The following is a 22,717-nucleotide window of genomic DNA, read 5'->3' on the forward strand; positions in this document are numbered from 1 at the left end:
CTGAAGTTTCCAAAGGAAGTCTAGACGAGCTGTAGACTCCACTTGCTGGGCATGCAGGTACAGTGCCAGTACAAACACGGTGAGGATTACTGGGGTCATGACCTTTAGGGACACTTTAGTCACCCGGAAAGGACTGCAACAAGACGGATTATTTACATCATAATATAGACAAAAACAAAATGCAGCCCAGATTTGGAACACTCAAGGTAAAGTTGAGGGTGGAATTATTATATTAACACATACCACTGATCAGCAGTTGCATTGAGATTGGACCTGAAGAAAAACAATGAACATTAAAAAAAATTGCATTCACAAAAACTATAATAATAGAAGCCATAATAGGTCTCACCATTGCAGTGTGTCATTGAAAACGCTAAAAAAGAAAAACAAGTCCATTTGTTTTAACACAACATAAACATGCAGTGCAAAGGCACATATCACAAACTAAGATAAGAACAATACAGTAATACAGTAATTTAATATGTTATTCAAAGATGTAACCACATGTGTAACTAATTACAACAACACAAATACACCAGATACATTTTCTCAATTCTCATTGCAAACCACAGTATTTTAACCTTTAATTACTAAATTAGTGTTCATTAAATGTTATTAAATTCTTCTTAATCCAATTTATCAACTGAACATAAAGTCATAGTAATTTTCTTTCCCTAACTGTCACTCACTCAAAGTTGTGTAGATGTAGTGACACTAGGGGTCGCTCTTGGGAGTCCCAAACACCTCTGATCTTTGAGAAAATGCCAATGGTAATTGGCTAATTAAATTTGCACGCCACTCCCCCGGACATACGGGTATAAAAGGAGCTGGCTCGCAACCATTCATTCAGATTTTTTCTTGTGATGCAGGATCTGTGCTCGGTGACCAGTGACCGATCTCGCCCTCTGGGCGCCGAAGGTCACCTGAAGGCACTCGGGCAGGCAATGTCCACCTTGATGGTCCAGGAGTGCCACCTATGGAGGCCATTCAACACATCCTGCCCCGGTGCAGTTCAAGGTCCCGCACTCCTCAGCGGCGAGCAGATGGGTGACCCCCTGCAGCTGCAACTCAGGCGGTGCTGGTGCAGCTCAAACCAACTGCTCGTCCCCAACGTAGAGTCCCCCGCAGGAAGCGGTAGACCTGAAGGACACATACTTCCATGTCTCGGTTTTTCCTTGGCACAGACCCTTCCTGTCTGAGACGCTCAGGGGAAAGTGGAGACTCCACCCCCAGGTGGTACAGCTGATTTGGAGTCAATTCGGACCTATCATGACGCCTCTTCCACGTGCACATGTTAACCTCCCCTTCAGGCAGGATGTGGTCTCCACTGTGTTTTTCCCTCCTGGGAAAGAACACCTTCCCCGATGCAAATACATTTGGCCCCAGCTGAAAAAGTTTTTCACACTGTGGGGAGAGAAAAAAAAGACCCAGGGTGTGATGGACTGTGCGACGTTCTTGGGGCATTGGGGAGGCTTGCAGTGGCTTGCATTCACCTGCACCGGCAGTCCATGTAACACAGTTCAGCTAGTTGTGGCGTTTCGTATAGGGACCCATAGTGTCACTACATCGACACAACATTGAGTGAGTGACAGATAGGAAACATCTTGGTTACTGTTGCAACCTCCATTCCCCGATGGAGGGAATGAGACATTATGTCCCTCTTGGCAGAACTCTGTACTGCCCACTGAAATGGCCGGGACCCTGTTTTGGCTCCTCAGCGCAAAACCTGAATGATTGGTTGTGAGCCAGCTTCTTTTATACCCGTATATACGGGGGAGTGGCATGCAAATTCCACTCACCAATTCCCATTGGCCTTTTCTCAAAGATCAGAAGTGTTTAGGACTCCCAAGAGCGACCCCTTGTGTCACTTGTGTCACTAAATCGACACAACGTCTTGTTCGGTGGCTACAACAGTAACCAAGACGTTCTGTTGGAACAGCTGTACTGACACCCTCTAGTGGTTGTAGCAGTACTCACAGTGCATTGGCAGTGACGAAGAGGTCAGCGTTGTCGAACAGCGCCACCTCTGGCCACTCCACAAGCAGAAGGAAGATGAGCTGGATGACCAGCATTAAAGCCAGCTTTCCAATACTACTGATCTGCAGGAACACTGAGCAGGCCAACAGGGTCAGCAGCACACTGTAACTGAAATACTGAGAGAGACATAGACAAGAAATGTAAAAGATGAGTATATTTTGAAAAGTTCACAAACTCGTGTAAAAGGCCTATTCACACCAAGAGTGATGCAACAAAACAACACAATCTTGATTATTTGTTGCACAGAAACAAGTAGAGTGTAATGCCAATTTTGTCAATCTCTGAGAATAATTTGCATATTTCATTGAAAGTGAAATATACTAAAATGTAACTGTTATTTGTTATTATCCTGCAATGTAACAAGGTACTGTAATAGAGTAAATTTATACTGAAATTGAGGTAGTTTTAAACTCTTATACTCTCATCTACACAAACACATGTTCTTACCTCAGGGAAGGGGCAGGAGGGAGTGTTGCTGGGACAAATATCTAGCCCATCCGCTGCTGAGCGAGACAGGTTGTGAATGACACAGGGAGTAACCATTTCTGACGATGACCAGTTAAACTGCTCTGCTACACAGTCCACCAGATTCTCTGTATCACAAGAAAACTGCAGGAAACACACAAAACACACAGGCAACATGCATACCTCACAAATTAATGTTTTAGATATAGACATATATATATTATGCACTGAAAAAATTAAATCTGTCTACATTGACCCTTGTCATTTATGTCCTTCCAAACCCATAGAACACAAAAAAATACATTTTGCTGAATGTCCAGAGTGCACTACAGCATGACCAGTGTAGTCCCATAATGCGAACAGGGGCTGTCGACAAGGGCGTAGCCAGGAAATTACTTTAGTGTGGGCCTTAATCAGAACTGGTTCCATTTTTCGAAAAATAACAGAGCTGAATCATTTTCATGACTTTGGTTCATTCTTCTGCCGATGCAGATATGTAGGCGAATAACTTCAAATGAATGACTCTTATGCAATATTTCTCCTTTTGTGTTCCACAATAACATGAGATTGAGTAAATGATGACAGATTTACTCCTTTAAGTGACATTAAGATTAATTAAAGAAATAAGATTGTGAAATGACCTGAAATGATGATGCATGTGATACACTATTTTTATTTGTGAAGTGCTTTGGCAGCTTTGCGTACCATATTGACAAAGGCAGAGATGAAGACGAGGATGATGGTGAAAACTCCCACGAGTGTGCTATTGGTACGAGACTGAACGATCTTCTTGGAAACAGTCTGCATAGCAGCCGGGAAAAGCTGTGAGACAGAGAGAACACATTTGTACAAAGAAAAAAAAGCTGGAGAAAAAAATAATAATTTAAAAACACATGGTAAGAAGACTACTTACCTTCACACAGGAGTAAATGGCACAGATGAAGAGGATGTTGGCAAGAATAATGAAGATACTTATGTAAATCCCCAGCATGACCAGAGTACTGCATAACAACACACAGGGGGTTTCATTCAGATTCATGTAAGCACATGAAAGTGTGAGTGCGTAAGGGTTGATCACTTACTGTGGGAAAATGACGATCTGAATAAAGGAGATGAAACAGAAGACCAGCAGTGTGCAGGCCACATAACCTCCGAAACGATCGTCTACCTTTTTAGCATACTGAACGATACAAAGACAACAAAACTTTCATCAAAATATGTACATTTACCAAGCACCTGTTACATTGTCTTCAGAAAATGTCAAGTAGGCTGAAGTTCTACACAGTGTTCATTCTTCTCCCTCATAAACACCAAAAAGGAAATTGGTGGTTATCTGATCTTGCATCCTTCCTGTTAGTGTGCTAGATGATCAGCATTAATATATAAAGCTGAAGGGGGTGGACAGATCTGGACAGGAAGCTGGAAGTCAGCCAGTGTCTTTGAGTCTGACCTTCTTCTCCAGGCTGGAGGTTTGGAAGGTAAGCAGGAACTTCTTCACGTGGTCTTTGCGGAGCTGGTCAATACTGCGCGCATCGATGGCACGCCCCAAAAACTCGTCTACCTCGTCTTCTGGATTTAAAGCCTCCTGAGCACCACGACTGCTTGTGAGAGCGAAAAGGTTTATTTGTATTTCCATGACTTTTTCAGTTGTTCTTGATTGCTGAATACAGATTTTTAAATAATAATTTTATAGAGATTACACTCACAAAGAGCATTTTTTAGCCAGTTTTAGAACTGAGAATAACTAGAAAACTTTATAGAGAAATCACAGTTTTACAATTCCCTGATATTCCCATGTTTTCCATGACCAAGGGAACAATATCTATCTCATTTTTCTAGAAAAGGCAAAAATAAAAAAATACTCACTTGTCTTTGTTGGTTGTTTCATCGATACCCTGAGTGAACAGAAGAAACAGATATTAGCCAAAGGAGAAGAAACTCCATGTAAGAGTTAAGGGGAAAAAAACCTGAGATTATGTACAGGAAGAGGACAAGAGGAAAGACAAAGGTAGAAAGAGAGTACAGCTATAAGAACAGTAGAGAGAAATATAAAGCGAATGACAGAGGGAGTGGGTGACAGATTGACCGACAGGTCTTGTGTGGTCTCACCATCTGTCTGAAGACTTTGGAGTCTTTAGTCCTGGAGAAAGATCTGTCAGGAACCCATCGTGGCACCAGACCCTCCATAGAGTTTGTCCGTGTGCGTTGCATCTTAGCCATCAAGGCCTTCTCCTCTTTCTGAAACAGTCAAGGACAAAAACAAAAGAACATCTAGTCTTGAAAAAGATCAGGATAAAATGACTTTTGATTTGACTCAAAGTCATTACACACAATAAGCACTAACATTTATGCACAACTGAGATATGTTGGATTATTCCAGGAGATGCTTCACAAAAGGATTTTAGACATTAAGAGTGTAGCATGTAACACTGTAGAACTGTGGCTTTAAATGGTAATGTTTTGAAAAGGCAGCTTACAAATCATTAAGGCACATCCGCATTAATACATTTTGTTCGAAAACACAGTTTTCTGTTTTCTAATGTCACAGTTTTCCAAAGTATACATTAATGGAGAGTGTTTCTGAAACGCTCTATTTTTGGTGGAGGAAAATGCCGTTCCAGTGTGTAAACAGGTAAATTAATGCATTTTCAACAAAAATGTAGTAGGGGGAATGTGGACTTATTAGCAATATTTCTCTCAAAGAGCTTCTTCAGACATGCTAAAAGAAGAAAATGTTTTTAAATAAATTATAAAACTAAATAATTAGGTGCCTATAGGGGGTCAGGCACACTGGATGCGGTAGGCAGACCTCAAAACAGTGTCCTAATATTTAAACCATTGTTTTCACCGGTGCCGCTGTTCACCTCCTGGATAGAATTCATTCTGACAATTGAATGCCACACAGAGTTTTCAATTAAATTCGATTCAAAAATGGCTTTTTAGATAGACACAAACATATCAAATAGCCTTTTTTTATTATGTCAACGATAACGAAGATAAAAAGAGAAAGGCGATTATCATGACGATAATCAAACTGTTTGAATTAATTCTGTTGAAAAAAATATGATGAGAAAAAATACTGCAATGTATTTAAGGTGCACTCAGCGAGTCCTTAGAAACACTGTTGATATTTGAACTCTGCCAACTGCCAAAACAAACACACCCCTCTCTTCAGTGCTCCATTGGAAGCTCCGCCACCCAAAATTCATGCATGCGAGAAGGTTTTACTCACACCAGCTCCAGACACTCACAACTCTCCTGCTGCTAAATTTAATATCACAACAACAGCATATATGGGTTCTGTGAAACATAGCAAAATTTATGTTACCCACCCATCGAGAAAAAAAAGAGCAACTTCTACATCTGTCTTCAAGCCTATTACCTATCTGAGGTCTCCACCACTGAAAAGCCTCGCCGATATTAATGCGGCTCCTAGCCCTCGACTTAACATAATCCTTCATTTTTAGTTTTTAGTCATCTGACATTTTTCTCTTGGTCTGTTTCTCAGCCATTTGTCCTCTTTGGAGTTTAGAAAGTTCGCATCAGCCAGATTTTCTATCGCTCTTCTTATGAATTTCCCTCTTGCTCTGCCCCCACCCCCCACCCTGTGCACGCATAAGAACCACCCCTTGTTGCTGATTGGCTGGAGTAGTGTTGTGTGGATCGGTCTGTTACACTTTGTTTTTGTCCCATTTACAGAGCCAGAGCTGTGTACAAATACTAGATTTTATTCAGCCCTCCCACAGAACTGACAGCTAGCTGACTGAGGAGATATTTGCAGAAATTTACACAAAATGTATTGGATTAGAATTACTGAGTGCACCTTTAACAACACTGTTCTTTTTGATTTCTTAAAAAAAAAAAATTCTAGAAAGAATTGATTTAAATAATCCAGTCATAGTATGTCGAGCAACATAGCATGCACACATAATGACACGAATGACCTGATCTAAGTTACGTGCTAGCCAGAATGAGTAACTTGCGTTGTGAATATGCTGTTTCCTTCAAAACGCATCACACGTGACGCAACATCCTAAACTATCTAAATCCCCAAAAAAACTGCTTATACTTCAGCATAATAATATGCTATCATTTCAGGAGCTCAGGTTTTCAGGACAGTTTTCTCATATTGTTTAAGCTTACATATGAATCATATTAATCTTTAATTTTTGATACATGTAAAAATAAATGTAATTAGTTTATAAAAAATGTCAAACTATTGAAATATTTGGTTACAGTTTGGTTTGTTGCAGTTTCAGACATTTTCAATGTGGTGTGATGCTTCTCATTTGGGGTGCGTATCTCCCAAGATGCATTTTTGTGCTATTTCAACGGACAAGATGCACCACTGTGCGACCCCCATCGTATCACTGTTTATAAGCATCTTGTGCCGTGAGCATTGTGTTTTTAAGACAGTGTGTCAGTAAAAAATAGCTGAACTTTTGTTATGCAGTGCATCAATGTCAGTTTTAAAACAATGGACCAATCAGAAAAAGCTGTGGGCGGGACAAGAATCTTGAATGTATTGAATGTTTACAATAGCAACTGTAACATTTTCTGTTGCAATGTAAGCGGAGGCTCTTATAATGGCAGTATCAGAGAAAGAGCATTGCATTCCGTTTCCCCTAGCTGTTTTTGAACACAAGAACACATTCAGTATGTTTAGCCTCTTACCCGTTTCTGGCTGCAGCCCAGTACTAGGAAGGTCTCAATGCTGTTTTCTTTCAAGTAGGCATTCCTCTCCCCTCCAAAACCTGGTTCTACCTCATAGTCTCCATTCAGGTACTGTAGAGTTGCTTTAGTGATGTGAATCCTCCTGGAGAACATATTACAAACACAGGGGTTTAAAAGCGCTTATGCAAGCCCAGCTTGTGCACCATCTAAAACTGAAACTTAATTTCAAATTATAATTTAATAAGTAGAATGAAACCTGAAATACATTTACCCATAAAACATGTAATCATACAAACAACCTATTTGATATTTCCAGAAAAACATTATATGATTTTTGTTCTGTGCTAAACTCTCACCCAGCTTTGCCGCCAGCCTCCATATGGTTGGCTAACGTGACATCATTTGACCACACATCAAACTGCCACTTCCTCAATCCAAGAACTCCACAGTGCACACGACCACTGTGGATGCCCACCCGCATGTTTACATTGACCCCTGTGACCTCTCTCACCAACCTAGGGCACAAACATAAACATATGCTATTATCAATTAATCAGCTGTAATTTATGATTTATTAAAACCTTCCAAGCTGTGTAGGTTTTGTATTCAAATAATATAAATATAAATATACTATCTGTATATCTCTATATTTAACCGTTCGTATTCAATACTTAAATATTTCAATACTTGCATACATACAGTTGAAGTCAAAAGTTTACGTACACTTAGGTTGAAGACATTAGAACTCATTTTTTAACCACTCGCAGATTTCATATTAGCAAACCATATTTTTGGCAAGTCATTTAGGATCTACATTGTGCATGACATGAGAAATGTTTCTGAGAAATGTTTCCAACAATTGTTTACAGACAGATTGTTTAACTTTTAATTGACTATATCACAATTCCTGTGGGTCAGAGGTTTACATACGCTAAGTTAACTGTGCCTTAAAACATCTTGGAAAATTTTAGAAAATTATGCCAAGCCTTTAGGCAGTTAGCTTCTGTTCTGATAGGCTAGTTGTAGTCAATTGGAGGTGTAACTGTGGATGTATTTTAAGGCCTATCTTCAAACTCAGCGCCTATTTGCTTAACATGATGGGAAAATCAAAAGAAATCAGCCAAGACCTCAGAAGAAAAATTGAGGATGTCCACAAGTCTGGTTCTTGGGAGCAGCATCATGTTGTTGGGGTGCTTTGTTGCAGGAGGGACTGGTGCACTTCACAAAATAGATGGCATTATGAGGAAGAAAATGATGTGGATATACTGAAGCAACCTCAAGACATCAGCAGGAAGTTAAAGCTTGGTCACAAATGGTTCTTCAAAATAGACAATGACCCCAAGCATTCCTCCAAAGTTGCGGCAAAATGGCTTAAGGACAACAAAGTCAAGGTATTGGAGAGGCCATCACAAAGCCCTGACATCAATCTGATAGAAAACCTGAAAACCTGACTCAGTTACACCAGTTCTGTCTGGAGAAATGGGACAAAAATCCAGCAATGTATTGTGAGAAGCTTATGGAAGGCTACCCAAAATGTTTGACCCAAGTTAAACAATTTAAAGGCAATACTACCAAACACTAACAAAGTGTATGTAAACTTCTGAACCACTGGGAATGTGATGAAAGGAATAAAAGTTGAAATAAATAATTCTCTACTATTATTCTGACATTTCACATTCTTAAAATAAATTAGAGATCCTAACTGACCTAAGACAGGGAATCATTTCTATGATTAAATGTCAGGAATTGTGTAAAAGGTATTAATGTTTAAATGTATTTGGCTAAGGTGCATGTAAACTTCTGACTTCAACTGTAGTTATGGATCTTATTTATGAAACACAACAATAGAAATTACTTCACGTGTCAGGGTCACACAACTGAAGAAACATGGCCCGAGGTTCAGCTGTTATTTGGATTTACACCACATCATGTATTTAACTCAATGTTTTGTTTTTTGGTCTCTCTTTTGGTCTACCTCTTTATTTCCTGACAGCGGAGCGAGACTTACGAGATGGCTTCAATCATGTCCACACCCATTTCCACACAGCAGTGAGCGTGATCGGCTCTGGGCTCAGGTAACCCTGACACACAGTAGTAACAATCCCCAAGGATCTTAATCCGTAAGCAGTGGTTCTCCTGCAAACACATAAACACAGAAGGGAACAGAAGTTAATTGGAAAGTTCAAACTGGAGACATGGCAGCTTCACGCTGAGGTGCAAATAGAGGCTCGTCATTCTGGTCAGTCTGTGGAACAGAGAGAGAGTCTGTATGTGATTTTGTGACAGCAAGCGTGAACACGTGTTCCTAGCCTAATGTTGAGTGCACGTTGTGTTGGATTTACTGTAGAGGCCTTTGCACACCAGAGGCAACGTGATGATACAAAATGAATCGGCAACAAATGGCCTTATCACATTAAAGGTTTTAGAAAATGTATGCCTTTACAATAGGTGGTGCTAATCGACAAGCAAATTTACCCTGGTTCAGTAGGTAACAGAAAGCACCTTTCAGCTAGTCTATCCTTCGCTTATCACAGGTGAGAAGAATAACTACTTGATAAGTTTGCAAAACCATGAAATCACAATACAGAAGACAACCAATGGATTTCTCTAATGAGCAGATCGAAACAAGAAAACGGATTTCTCTACCAGCTGCAGTATAGAAGTAAATTAACGACAAATATCTTTGAAACAGAAAAGCACACTGAAATGTACTAATTGAAAAATAAAGCGATTGCATTAACAGTGCTTGCATTTTTGGGGGATGCAATTTCATATGGTAGTATAGGTAGACTGAATATATTTCAATTTCGCAGCAGATCTTTCAAGTCCTGTAAGTTGCGAGGTGGAGCTGCTGTGGATCCCACAGATCCTCAATCTCAATCGGATTGAGATCTGGGGAATTTAAAGGCCACGGCATCACCTTGAACTCTTCATCGTGTTCCTCAAACCATCCCTGAACAGTGTGGCAGGGTGCATTATCCTGCTGAAAGAGGCCACTGCCATCAGGGAACACCATTGACCTGAAGGGTTGTACCTGGCCTGCAACAACGTTTAGGTAGGTGGCATGTGTCAAATTTAAGTCCACATGAATGCCAGGACCCAGGGATTCCCAACAGAACATTACCCAGAGCATCACACTCCTTTCACTGGCTAGTCGTCTTTCTACAGTGCGCATCCTGGTGCCATCACTTCCCAAGGTAAACGGCGCACACGTACATGTCCGTCCAAGTGATGTAAAAGAATACATGACTCATCGGACCAGGCGACCTTCTTCCACTGCTTCAAAGTGGACAGGGGTTATCACGGGCACTCTGAATGGTCTGCGGCTATGCAGCCCCATAGGCAGCAGGATGGGATGCACCATGTTTCAGCATTAAAATTTTCTGTGACTTGTGCCACAGTAGAACTTCTGTCGGTTCGGAACAGACGGTATAGCCTTTCTTGCTCTTGCACATCGATGAGCCACCCTGTTGACGGTTTGTGGATTGGCCCTCCTCGGACCACTTTCGGTAGGTACTCACCACTGCTGACCGGGAGCACCCCACAAGCCTTGCTGTTTCAGAGATGATCTGACCCAGTCGTCTGGCCATAATAATTTGGCCCTTGTTAAAGTCACTCTGGTCTTTACGTCTGCCCATTTCTCCTGCATTCAACATGTTGACTACGAGAACTGATTGTTCGCTTACCATCTAATCTACCCAGAACTTGATGTGGCCTTGTTAGGAGATGATCAACATTATTTGCTTCACCTGTGAGTGGTCATAATGTTTTGGCTCATCTGTGTATTTCGCAAATTCGCTTCTAAATTTCCAGTTTGTTAAAATTCAGATGGAAATTCATCAGTGTACATCCTGGCATTGCAAAAAATCAGTACCAGTAGATTGCTGAAGGGTGTTGATGAAAACCAAGAGCAAGAGAGAGGTACTCATTAAATATACCTTTATAAAAATCTGTGTGTCATCTCATTTGGTTCTCATTAGTAGGTTTATTGAAGCTCCACCAGCATTGTTGTCAGCGAACAGTAGTCAGTTTTTATAAATCAATCAAACTGTAAAGTGGGTTTTCACTATAGTGGATTGCTGTAGGAATGCCAAAGAGACAGAAATGTTAACTTCAAGATGGTGTCTATTACCACCTTCTGCTACTAATAGCAACTACAGAAATAAGTGCAGCGAGAACAGAAAAAATATGTGGGAGAGCATTATTTAAAACCTTATAATTGACCTTACACTATATACAGTAGCACTTGAATGTACTATATATGGTTTGCACAGTGACATTAAACTAGACATAGACTAAAGCCAAACTGTTTAATAATATTTATGTCTTAAAGGTTACATCAGATGGTTACAACTTTGATGAAATAGTTGAAATATGAAATATATAATATATAAGAAACCAGTATGCATTCCACCTGAGTGAAGAAGACCAAAAGAGAGAAAAAGAGATAAAGAGTGGATAAAGATGCCTATATAGCAACAAAATTGTCTTCATAAACCAGTAACACTTTGCCCTGACAATTGCCTCACTCAGCTACTGTTGTACATAAAAACGGAAGATGACACACATAGTAAAGTGGCGTGTCAGACTGAAGAAACTGTTCATTATTGTCATTTTAGTTTAATTAATTAAAATGGGCAATTGTACAGTTCCTCTCCCAGTTGCTCTTGATCTTCATCGACACCCGCTGGCACCAACTAGTAGTGAAGCCTAGTGGCAGAGAGTGAAGATTGTGCATCTGCACTTTACTGCTTTTTCCGCAATGCCAGGATGTACAAGAATTTCCAACCAAATTTTAATCACTGAAAGTTTAGAGTGGTGTTTGCAAAACAAAATATAATGGACCAAATATTACCTGTTGAATAATAAAGATAGAATGTGAAAAAGCAAGCACTGGTAATGCAATGCATATATTTTTCAATTAGTGCAATTCAGTGTGCTTTTTTCCGTTTTGTTTCAAAGGCTTTTGTCATTAATTTACTTCCATACTGCAGCAGCAACGACAAATTTGTTGTTGATATCCCCAACGTGAAAGAAAACATTGGAGACTTTCACAAACTATTTCAGTTCACCTGTTGGACAAGTTGACTAACAGTATTAATGTAAACACATCCTGAGGGGTGATTAGAAAGAATAGAGTGTAAAAAACAATATTAACAGTTAAACATTTTTATCAATTGATAAAATACTGATCATTTCAGTATTTCAAAAAAATCTGTTACATTTTAAAGGGGGTGCAAGGCAGTGAAGCAGCCATATAATTTACATGTTGAAAATTATTTAATATTTTTAAAGCATTTGATGTAAATAAAATACACATCCTAACCGCTGTTTCAGGATTTCTTCCTTGAGTTTCTTCAGCATTTAAAGTCTGTGGTCAAAACAGCTTTCTGTGCGTAAGCACCACCAGTTGTGCTGGTTTTATTAACTATAGTGGCTCTTGACATGTGATTCAAAGCCCATACTTTATTGATCAAGGCATTTTCATCAGGGGACTAAAAAAACAACAACACACTCACAGAAAAAACAAATAAACAAAAACAACAACAAAAAACTGAAAAAAAACTTGCTCTGTCAAAGCACAAATGTTCGCTCCAGGTGTGAACTGCTTCATAGGAATCCATTGTTTTTATTCAAAATGTTAATCATGGCAAGAAATGCAAAAAAAAAAAAAAAATCGCATTTGGTGTGCAAAGGCAATTTCATGTCTCAGGGGTTTGATTTTTCCGATTTCAGGTTTCAACTTTTCTATTTGTTATATAAATGTCACATTAAAACTGGTTTGGAAAATTTCTCATTTAACTTTAAATTTTTCTCTGTTTTCAAATGCCTAATATTTTAGCCCTGTCCCAGACCCAAATTTAAAACTATGAATATCCATTCTAAAAATTCTAATTATGACATTTAAAACTGAAATGATGACTTTTAAATCTATGATAATAGTGAAATAAATATAAACCATTTCAATATTTATTGTGTAAAGATGACTCCTATCAATTATTTCTATTAACTGTGTCATCTTTTTGTCCCCTAACAAAGTTTATTAAAACATTTGTGTACTTGTTAATAACATTAACCTTCCCATTCATCGATAAATGTAATGAAGCTCATCTGCCCACATCACTCGAAAACCTTTTTTTAAAGGAGTCAAAATTGACTAACTAAATCACACAGATTTGCTGTGAATAAAATGCCCAAATACTTAATGCCCTGTTTGGGCCACTGGAACGCACCCGGCTGAAAAGCCGTTACTGAGCAGTACGCTGTCAGAGCCAAATCTTCATCTTTAGACCAATTGACTCTGTATCCTGAGAATTAATTATATTATTAATTATAATTATGTGGAGGCAAGGCATAGATATAGTGGGGTCATAGACGAAAAATAAAATATCATCTGTGTAAGGCAAAAGTTTATGCGCCATACCTCCAGCCATCACCCCTGGAAAATCATCTTCCTTTCTTATCACACCTGCTAATGGTTTCAGTGCAAGTCAGAAAAATAATGGGGAAAGATGGCAACCCTGCCAGGTGCCCCTATCCAGAGTAAAATGATCTGAAATGAATCCATTTGTTTGTGCCGCCACCACCGGGTGTCTATAAAGTAACTTAATCCATCCAATTAAAGTATTCCCAAACCTGTATATTTCCAAAATCTTTAAAAAAGATAATCCCATTCTACCATATCAATCACTTTATAAGAGATGTCATAACTTTACTTAATTGGTTAGCCAAATGTATAATGTATGTATATTGACAATATATGTGAGTGTAGATGGATCAGGGAAATTGGACTTTGCCATAAGATTGCTCAAGTCTGATGTTTCTATACAAATTTTGTGAGACAAAATTACACAACAGAAGATAATCTATAAAACAAACTCCAACCAATAGGCGAAATAAACACAAATAACGCGTAGATTCATCCACATAACTGTACCAAAAAACCAAACCAAAACAAACTCAGACAGTCAAACGAATGTTCAAATTACCTAATCACTCCAATGACTTGCAAGAAATACTTCAAAAAAACAAAATCCAACCAATAGGAGGCATAAGCACAAAGAATGTGCAGATTCATCCACAACAATGTCCTGAAGTTGTGTTGCTACAAAAAACAAACTTCAGCTGCTACGCTGAACCAGCACAAAAAGAAACAAAAAAGGTGCTCCGTTTCTTCTCCTCGGACAGTCAAGTGAATTTTCAGCGAGTCGGTCCACTTGGCTGCAATGTGAGTACAACAAAATAACTTATTCAGTCCATTGAATATGAAGGACATCGCTTGCTGTGGACTTATAAATGTTTTTCGGCCATTCTTAGCATCTATTCTCAATTTGTCCAGGAACATCAGTGCAAATGCGACTTTCTTTGTCTTTGCTAAATAGACGTATGAGTACTGCCAGCATTGCTGTAGAGGTTGAAGGGGTGGGGGGTCAGCCTGTCAGTGCTCAGACCATACGCCGCACACTGCATCAAATTGGTCTGCGTGGCTGTCGTCCCAGAAGGAAGCCTCTTCTAAAGATGATGCACAAGAAAACCGACAAACAGTTTGCTGAAGACAAGCAGACTAAGGACATGGATTACTGGTACCATGTCCTGTGGTCTGATGAGACCAAGATAAACTTATATCAGATTGTGTCTGATGGACAGATTCTGGTGTCAAGCATGTGTGGCGGAAACCAGGTGAGGAGTACAAAGACAAGTGTGTCTTGCCTACAGTCTAGCATGGTGGTGGGAGTGTCATAGTCTGGGGCTGCATGAGTGCTGCCAGCACTGTGGAGCTACAGTTCATTGAGGGAACCATGAATGCCAACATGTACTGTGACATACTGAAGCGGAGCATGATCCCCTCCCTTCGAGACTGGGCCGCAGGGTAGTAATCCAGCATGATAATGACCCCAAACACACCTCCAAGTCAACCACTGCCTTGCTAAAGAAGCTGAGGGTGAAGGTGATGAACTGGCCAAGCATGTCTCCAGACCTAACCCCTATTGAGCATCTGTGGGGCATCTTCAAAAGGAAGGTGGAGGAGTACAAGGTCTCTAACATCCAACAGCTCCGTGATGTCATCATGGAGGAGTGGAAGAGGACTCCAGTGGCAACCTGTGAATCTCTGGTGAACTCCATGCCCAAGAGGGTTAAAGCAGTGCTAGAAAATAATGGTGGCCACACAAAATATTGACACTTTGGGCCCAATTTGAACCTTTTCACTTAGGGGTGTACTCACTTTTGTTGCCAGCGGTTTAGACATTAATGGCTGTGTGTTGAGTTATTTTGAGGGGACAGCAAATTTACACTCTTATACAAGCTGTACACTCACTACTTTACATTGTAGCAAAGTGTCATTTCTTCAGTGTTGTCACATGAAAAGATATAATCAAATATTTACAAAAATGTGAGGGGTGTACTCACTTTTGTGAGATACTGTATATAATTTTTTTAACAAAGCAAATATTGAACCGTATCAAAACCGTGACCCTTAAACCTTGATACAAACCGAACCGTTAGAAGTTTTAACTGTTACACCCCTAGTAATTACGAATTTGACAAAAACGTGAACGCTTTTTACAAGTTGGAAACTCGCAATTATGGTATTTCCTACATGACGTGAATTCACCAGAATTGTTTTAAAGTCACAGAGACTTATGTTCTTAGTTTTCCCTCAGCAACTGATTTTAAATGGTTCTTTTTCATCCAAAAAAAGAATCTGTAAATTATTGAAACTGAAATACATTTAAGTGAGAAAACAAACAATGGCCCCATATATATTTGGCAACACTTAAAAATGAATGTTGGAGTAATATAATTACAAAGTAATTAATTACTGTAATCGAATTAAATTAAAAAAAAAAAACAACAAAAAAAAAAAGTAGTGTAGCGCATTACATTTTAAATTCCAGAAATCAGATTACAATTTCTGACTTTCAATTGAGTTAATTACTTTTATTACTCAGGCTACACATATTTCTAAAATAATATTAGATAAAGTATGTAGAACGAATTACATTTATATGTAGCTACATCGATTCACATTATCTGACAGCTGAAGGGCGTGCACCCCCTAACGAGTCAATGAACAAGGAGGAAATATAGACATCATTTTCAATTCACTGAGTGGTAAAAAAAAACTAAATCTTTTCTGTGAAAAGTGTCCTAGAAAGTAACTTTAAAGTAATTAGTCATGTGATTACATTTCTGATTAAGTAATCTGTAAAGTCAGTAATCTGATTATCACTTTTGAGAAGTATTTAGGCATTTGTAGTGCTATAGTTACTTTTTTTATGTAACTTGCCCAACACTGTCATTAGATAAGAGAATATCAAACCAACTAACCAAGTGATATTTAATTTAAAAAAGACAGCACAAGTACACAATTCAAGCAAATCTTTTCATGAAGATTCAAGTTTTAGATGATAAAACAATAAGTACAGCGTTCAAAATGAAGACTTACCGAGGCCAGCTTATCAAAGCGGGCAAACAGCTCATTTAGAGTCATGACCAGCTCCTGTGCAGTGCACTGCGACGCCAGACTCGTAAAACCTTCAATGTCTGCAAACAGAATACTGAAACAGCAAAAGAGAGAGAGAGAGAGAATTGAACTATGACATTTTTCTTTGTCTTTCACAATGTTGAGCAATGTCTATGGTTTTTACAATTGTTGAAAATTTTTCATGTAATGATCGAATGCCTTGGCAATATCGAAAACAATCATGCCCGTAAAAGAGGTTATTTTTTCTCTATATATACAGTAACAGCGTTCACTGTAATGCATTATGTACAAAGGTGCATAATATCATCTTCTTTAACAATTGAACGATGTAGAAAAGTATACGTGTGTGTTTGTATGTATTAGAATCCCTTGAGAGCGAAGGTAAGATCTCACTGCGACTGTGTAATAGTATGCTGTGGGGCACTATAATTGAATACAGTATCTTTCGGGGTTAGTTATGTCCTAGTGACTCATACTTAACTATTCCCTCTCTTGCCATAATTAGTTGGCCACCTTTTAAAAGAAAAGCCCCAGTACTTCTATAAGCAACTCCTAGAGCCACAGCGAGAGACAAGAGAGGTACAGTATATGAAAAGGGTGAAGATAAACAGAAAGAAAGCAAAAGCAGATGAACTGAATTATCTAAAGGCTGACACTCGTGGTCAAACCTTGTAAAAGGGATCGCACACCAGACCGAATTTAATTGAAAACTTTTGAGTTGCGCTCCGTGACATGGCAGAAATTTGAGCAGCCAGACACATTCTAAAATGAGAAATAATTGTTTTCTAAGAATGTACGCACACCTCGCCAACACTGACGGAGCGCAGCTGGATTGTTTTCCATTAAATTCGACCAAAATCATTATCAATGGACATAAATTATTTACTCTAGCCTTGTTCATTCTTTAAGAAGGGTAAAATCTTGGAAACGTTTGTGTGTACCATCTACCACATGAACCACATCGACGAGTGTTGCGCTTCTCGTCAAGTGTGCGAACGCATTAACACCAACAAGAAAGTACCAAGATATACCATGGAATTACCATGGATTTTGGACATGATATTATGGTAATACAGTCCTTTTTTTGAAAACTGTACCATGACATCAGTGCAAATCATTCGAAAAAAATAAAAATGTTGTTGTCATGATCTTCCATCAAAATGTAATCACGTTCTACTCTTCTGAAATATCTTATCTGTTGGCAGACATTGCTCGACACAAGGTTATGTGGGCAGGGATACATAATATCAACCAATCATAGACTAACATTTGATTACTCTGGCTCACTTTTCACAATCCATTCCTGATGAATTCACAAAAAAAATATTTTATGTGGCTTTACTAAAGATTTCATTATTGTCACCATTAAGAAATAACATCGGTATACACAGTTAGTGTGGGCGTGTGGTATAGTTTGGCTCATGCCAGTAATGCTGACCTGACATTGTCGTGTTTCTGGATGTAGATCTTGTGGAACATCATGTCTTCTTTCTTAGCGTTGATGTCAGCCTTCATTTCCATGGCGACATGCCTTGGCAAAACAGAGAGCAACAGGCGTTCCTGAAGAGTGTAGGGAGGACAGAAGAGAATGAGCATAAGAAATAGATTATCCTGCAGTTCTCTTTGTCACTTAAGATCAAACATCCTTTCTTTATGGAATTGCTCTTTGCATGTCAAACATTAGTATCCCAGTGCATATACTGGTGAGCATGTCCGCTGACTACTGTTTATTTGATCTCTCTCATAATCATAGAAGTTGAATGGTAACTAGCATGGCCAGGGCTTAGTGCCCTTGACGTTTACTCTAATTCAGTGGTTCTCAACCTTTTTTGAACAAACGCCCCCCTGACCTCTTCATGATCCGCTTAACGCCCCCCTAAAAAAAAAAAAAAAAAAAAAAAACACTTCAGAAATACTATTACAGCCAAACAATTGCAACACTGATACCTGAAGCCTGAGTTTTTGGTAAAAAAAAAACTGAAACAGAAGATTCTTATTGTATTTAAACTACATGTAAAAGCCTCAAGTTGAGTAATATTGTGTTTGGAAAAAATGCAAAAACACATGGATTGTTTGAAAGGTATTGCAAATGTATTTAGAAATTCAAACAAATTCAGGCTCACACACAAATTTTTTTAAGATGAACCAATCACGTGAACAATAACGTAACTAACCTAAATGGCCAATGAAAAAGCAGCGGTCGTTCGTGCACTCAATTAGGCAATATATACTAGGCTTCAAATTTGAATAGCCTACAAACGGTCATTTGATTTCAAAAGACGAACAAAGACGACAACAGCTCGGCCACCTGAACTGAAACGAAGAAAAAACAACGTCAAAAACAGCTACTTTTTTTTTTATTAATTACGGTCATTAGTGTGAGCCCTGAGCACTAATTATGCGCCTAATTATGTATTCCGCGTTATGTACAGAAAAAGCCGGTGAAAGCGCGCCTCTATTTTGCGCTGAAAATTCTCCGCCTATTAAAAGCATGTGTAACTTAGGAAGCAGCTCTCCTGGCATATCCTCCTGGTGAAGTGGCAGCAGTAATCCGAGCAAGACGAAGACATAGGCTAAGGAGAAGAGCTGAAAAGATTTTTGCGCAGGCCGCCTGTTGAGTACCTCTGAGTAACGCCCCCCATTTGTGCCTGAGCGCCCCCCCCCCTCTACTGCCTCGTTCACACCGCCCCCAACACTGTCCAAACGCCCCCTCAACGCTGCTCTAATTGGTCTACAGTAGATACAGTAATAATCCTATTACTAACCATTTACCTCTTCAATTTGTATTTGTAATTAAATGACTATTAAAGCATATAATTTAACAAATTATTTAACATTATATTTGAAAGCCATATTTTTTTTTACATTTAATAGGCCTAAACTGCTAATTATCAGATAATTCTTTAGTTTATTATATTGACAACAATTACAGAACCAATATTATAAGAACTTTTGATTTAAATAACTTTATAACAAATGTCACACAAACCCATTAGGAGAAAAAATGAAAATATTTCCTATTTACATATCTATTTGCTATTATCGTTCAGTTTTCATGTTCTTATTTTATGCAGCAATTTTCATATACAAAGAACCACTAAGGATCAATGTTCATCCCTAGCAAGTGCAATTCCAACCGTTCATGTCATGAGTTTTATTTTGTTCTGTTCTCACCCAAAACCGATTGGATTTCCTCAGAAGACATGGATTAAACCACTGGAGATTTATGGATTACTTTTATGCTGCCTTTATGTGTTTTTTGGCGTTTCAAAGTTTGGTCACATTTCACTTGCTTTGTATGGACCAACAGAGCTGAGATATTCTTCTACATATTTAGTAAATAATGAGATAATTTTCATTTTTGGGTGAACTATCCCTTTAAGTAAGTATTATTATATATAAGTAGTATGGCCGCCTCCCTGAGTGGACCTTCTCCGAGTAGATTAAAACAGCTTTTATAAGGTTACTGGGTTACTTTATTGAGGAAAAAATGACTGTCTGCACCTTTAAACCCACCCAGCCTCATTGCTGAAGTGACTTGTCCGTATCTATTGGGCACTAAGACCCTGTGAGAACTGACCTGCTGCTGGTTTTCTCTCTGCAGGTGCAGTCGGGCCTGGATGTAGCCTCGCGTCTCCTGAAAGGCCTGTCTCTGAGACACCTCTGCTGGGTAGTGCGTGCAGATCCCGGTGATGTTGGTGCACAGGAAGATCAGCACGTTCGCGCTCAGCTGTGGGGAGAAAATAAAAACACAGTGTTATTCAATGCATCTCTAGTGATCAACAAAAACATTTAGCTTTAGCTCTGTACTATAGACATCTGTCATACTCTAACTCTTACTCAATCCCAGTGTGGGAAAAAAGACAACCTCTGACCCGGAGAGGCTACTTCCTGTAGAGAAGTTTACACTAGGGGAACACAAATAGAGCTAAAAATGGAGCTTGAAGTCGAGCCAACGCTGTTACTTCCTTTGGGTCAATGAGGGGTGAGGGTAATGGGAGAATGATGAGGGTAACTCAAGGTCACATGGTTCCCACCATTACACAGCTAAAAGCTTTGCATAGCAACTATAGACCACACCACTCTTAGGCCCAAATTCCTGAAACCCCTGAATCTTAACATAAATGCAGTACTTCCAAGGTACATCAGAGGACAAATTATGGGATTTAGTGGCAAGTCTGATCTACAGAAGGGCATTAAAACATCTCATATAGAAAATATGGCAAAATGTTAATTCAGTTATTTACTAGTTAAAATGACAATTCTTAATATCAGGAATGGACTACTGGTAAAAGTGCTAATTTCTGATATCTTTAATTTGGTTTTCACTAGAGGCAATGTTCATTTTAGATATCTGTAATGTGATTGTAACTAGTGAGAAAAACTTTTAAGATATCTTTAATACTTATTCATGTCCACATATCTGATATACCAAATCTAACATGCTGAAATAGATGTACAAAATGTGCATTTCACTAGGTTAATTCAATTGTTCATATCAGAAATGGATATTTGTAAATATTGCTATAAACATATATTTTACTGGTAAGAATTGCATTGCTAATATGTAAAATTGAATTTCAGCTAGTAAGAAATATTACAGATATCTGTAAGTGGATTTTTGAACAGGAGTGAATGACAGATCCTAGTGAAATTCTGCTAGTTGAAATTCCATTTTTGATATCAAGAATGGGTATATCTGCAAGCAATTGTCATTTTGATATCAAGGATTAACATTCTTACTAGTGCAAACCTTTTTACTGAAAAAAGTGCATTTTAAATAGTACAAATTAAATTGGTAATGTCTATAATTATTATCCTGCATGTGATTACATGTCGAAAGGGCTTGCCATACATTCTGCACAACAGTTTTGACTTTGATATTAGTTTTGATGATATCCGATATTACGTCTCAATATTTATGTAATATCTCCAAATCATTGTTGTGAACTAGAAGTTCAAAATGTTAATCCCAAGAAGTAAAATACAGCAAAAATCTAATTAAAAGTAAACAAATAATGTTTTACACACTGTTTTGCATTAAATTAACACAAGAATTAATTGCCATTTTTATTTATATGCACCAAAATAACAACACATAATAATAAACAGCACTATTAACATATTTATTTTTTACAAAAATGTTAAAGCTACTATAAACCACACAAGTAAAAAAATTAATTAATGAATCAATTTAAGTATTTTGAACAGACTTTGAACAGAGTTAATAAAAACTGATAAGCAGAAATGAATCAAACTTCTCAAAAAAAACTTGCATTTTTGCAACTTAAAGGTGCTGTAAGTGATTTTAGCCATTCTACTTCCATGAGATTTAGCCATTAAATTAGTCATGCTCAAAAACTTTCCAAAACCGTGCACTCTAAAGACACCAAGATCTTTATTGAGACCGGCGTAGTGCAGAAACGTTTTTTTAAAACAACAGCAGCAAAATAACGCCCTCAACTGACAAATGTTATGAGCAACATGGCATAATGGCATTAAGCCTCAATAATTCACTCCAACTACAATACTATGAGAAAAATTATTGACAGGTTGAAAGCATCAGAGACATGCCGATACGTTTTTGTTTGCTGTTTACAGAGTTTAGAGCTGTAACAGAGAAACTTATTTAATTAATATCTTTCAGGGAGTAATACATATTTTGCATACCTTTCCATGAAAAGGTAGGTTCATACAATGCAAGTGAATGGTGACCAAAATTTAGAAGCTCCAAAATACACATAAAGGCGAAATAAAAGTAATCCAGAAGAATCCAGTGGTTAAGTCCATCTCTTCAGAAGTAATATGATAAGTGTGAGTGAGAAACAGATCAATATTTACATCATTTTTACTCTAAAATTCTCATCCCTGCCCAGTGGGTGGAGATATGCACAAAGAATGCAAATCGCCAAACACAAAAGAAGAAGAATGTGAAAGTTAAAGTGGAGATTGATGGTAAAAAGGACTTAAATAGGTATCTGTTTTTCACTCACACTTATATCACTTCTGAAGACATGGATTAAACCACTGGAGTCTTATGGTTTACTTTTATGC

At 38.3% G+C, this 22,717-nt stretch overlaps 1 protein-coding gene across 3 annotated transcripts in view; it reads right to left on the bottom strand.

The window, feature by feature from the left end:
* Positions 1-22,717, bottom strand: part of LOC127618738 (adenylate cyclase type 6-like) — an 84,358-nt gene that overhangs the window by 4,730 nt on the left and 56,911 nt on the right. The window contains exons 4-20 of one of the 3 annotated variants that reach the window (XM_052091357.1): positions 20,244-20,393; positions 18,102-18,223; positions 16,625-16,736; positions 9,185-9,312; positions 7,533-7,691; positions 7,177-7,318; positions 4,612-4,740; positions 4,369-4,397; positions 3,953-4,100; positions 3,585-3,682; positions 3,416-3,503; positions 3,208-3,324; positions 2,485-2,646; positions 1,978-2,153; positions 350-373; positions 244-273; positions 1-133 (exon numbers count right to left, since the gene is read on the bottom strand). In XM_052091357.1, coding sequence (XP_051947317.1) covers positions 1-133; positions 244-273; positions 350-373; positions 1,978-2,153; positions 2,485-2,646; positions 3,208-3,324; positions 3,416-3,503; positions 3,585-3,682; positions 3,953-4,100; positions 4,369-4,397; positions 4,612-4,740; positions 7,177-7,318; positions 7,533-7,691; positions 9,185-9,312; positions 16,625-16,736; positions 18,102-18,223; positions 20,244-20,393 — 1,947 coding nt within the window. Of the gene's footprint in view, positions 134-243; positions 274-349; positions 374-1,977; positions 2,154-2,484; positions 2,647-3,207; positions 3,325-3,415; positions 3,504-3,584; positions 3,683-3,952; positions 4,104-4,368; positions 4,398-4,611; positions 4,741-7,176; positions 7,319-7,532; positions 7,692-9,184; positions 9,313-16,624; positions 16,737-18,101; positions 18,224-20,243; positions 20,394-22,717 lie in introns of all 3 variants that reach the window. The other 2 variants (XM_052091356.1, XM_052091358.1) reach the window with 2 other exon arrangements.

This window comes from Xyrauchen texanus, chromosome 25 (assembly GCF_025860055.1).
Source record: "Xyrauchen texanus isolate HMW12.3.18 chromosome 25, RBS_HiC_50CHRs, whole genome shotgun sequence".
Classification (NCBI taxonomy): Eukaryota; Metazoa; Chordata; class Actinopteri; order Cypriniformes; family Catostomidae; genus Xyrauchen; species Xyrauchen texanus.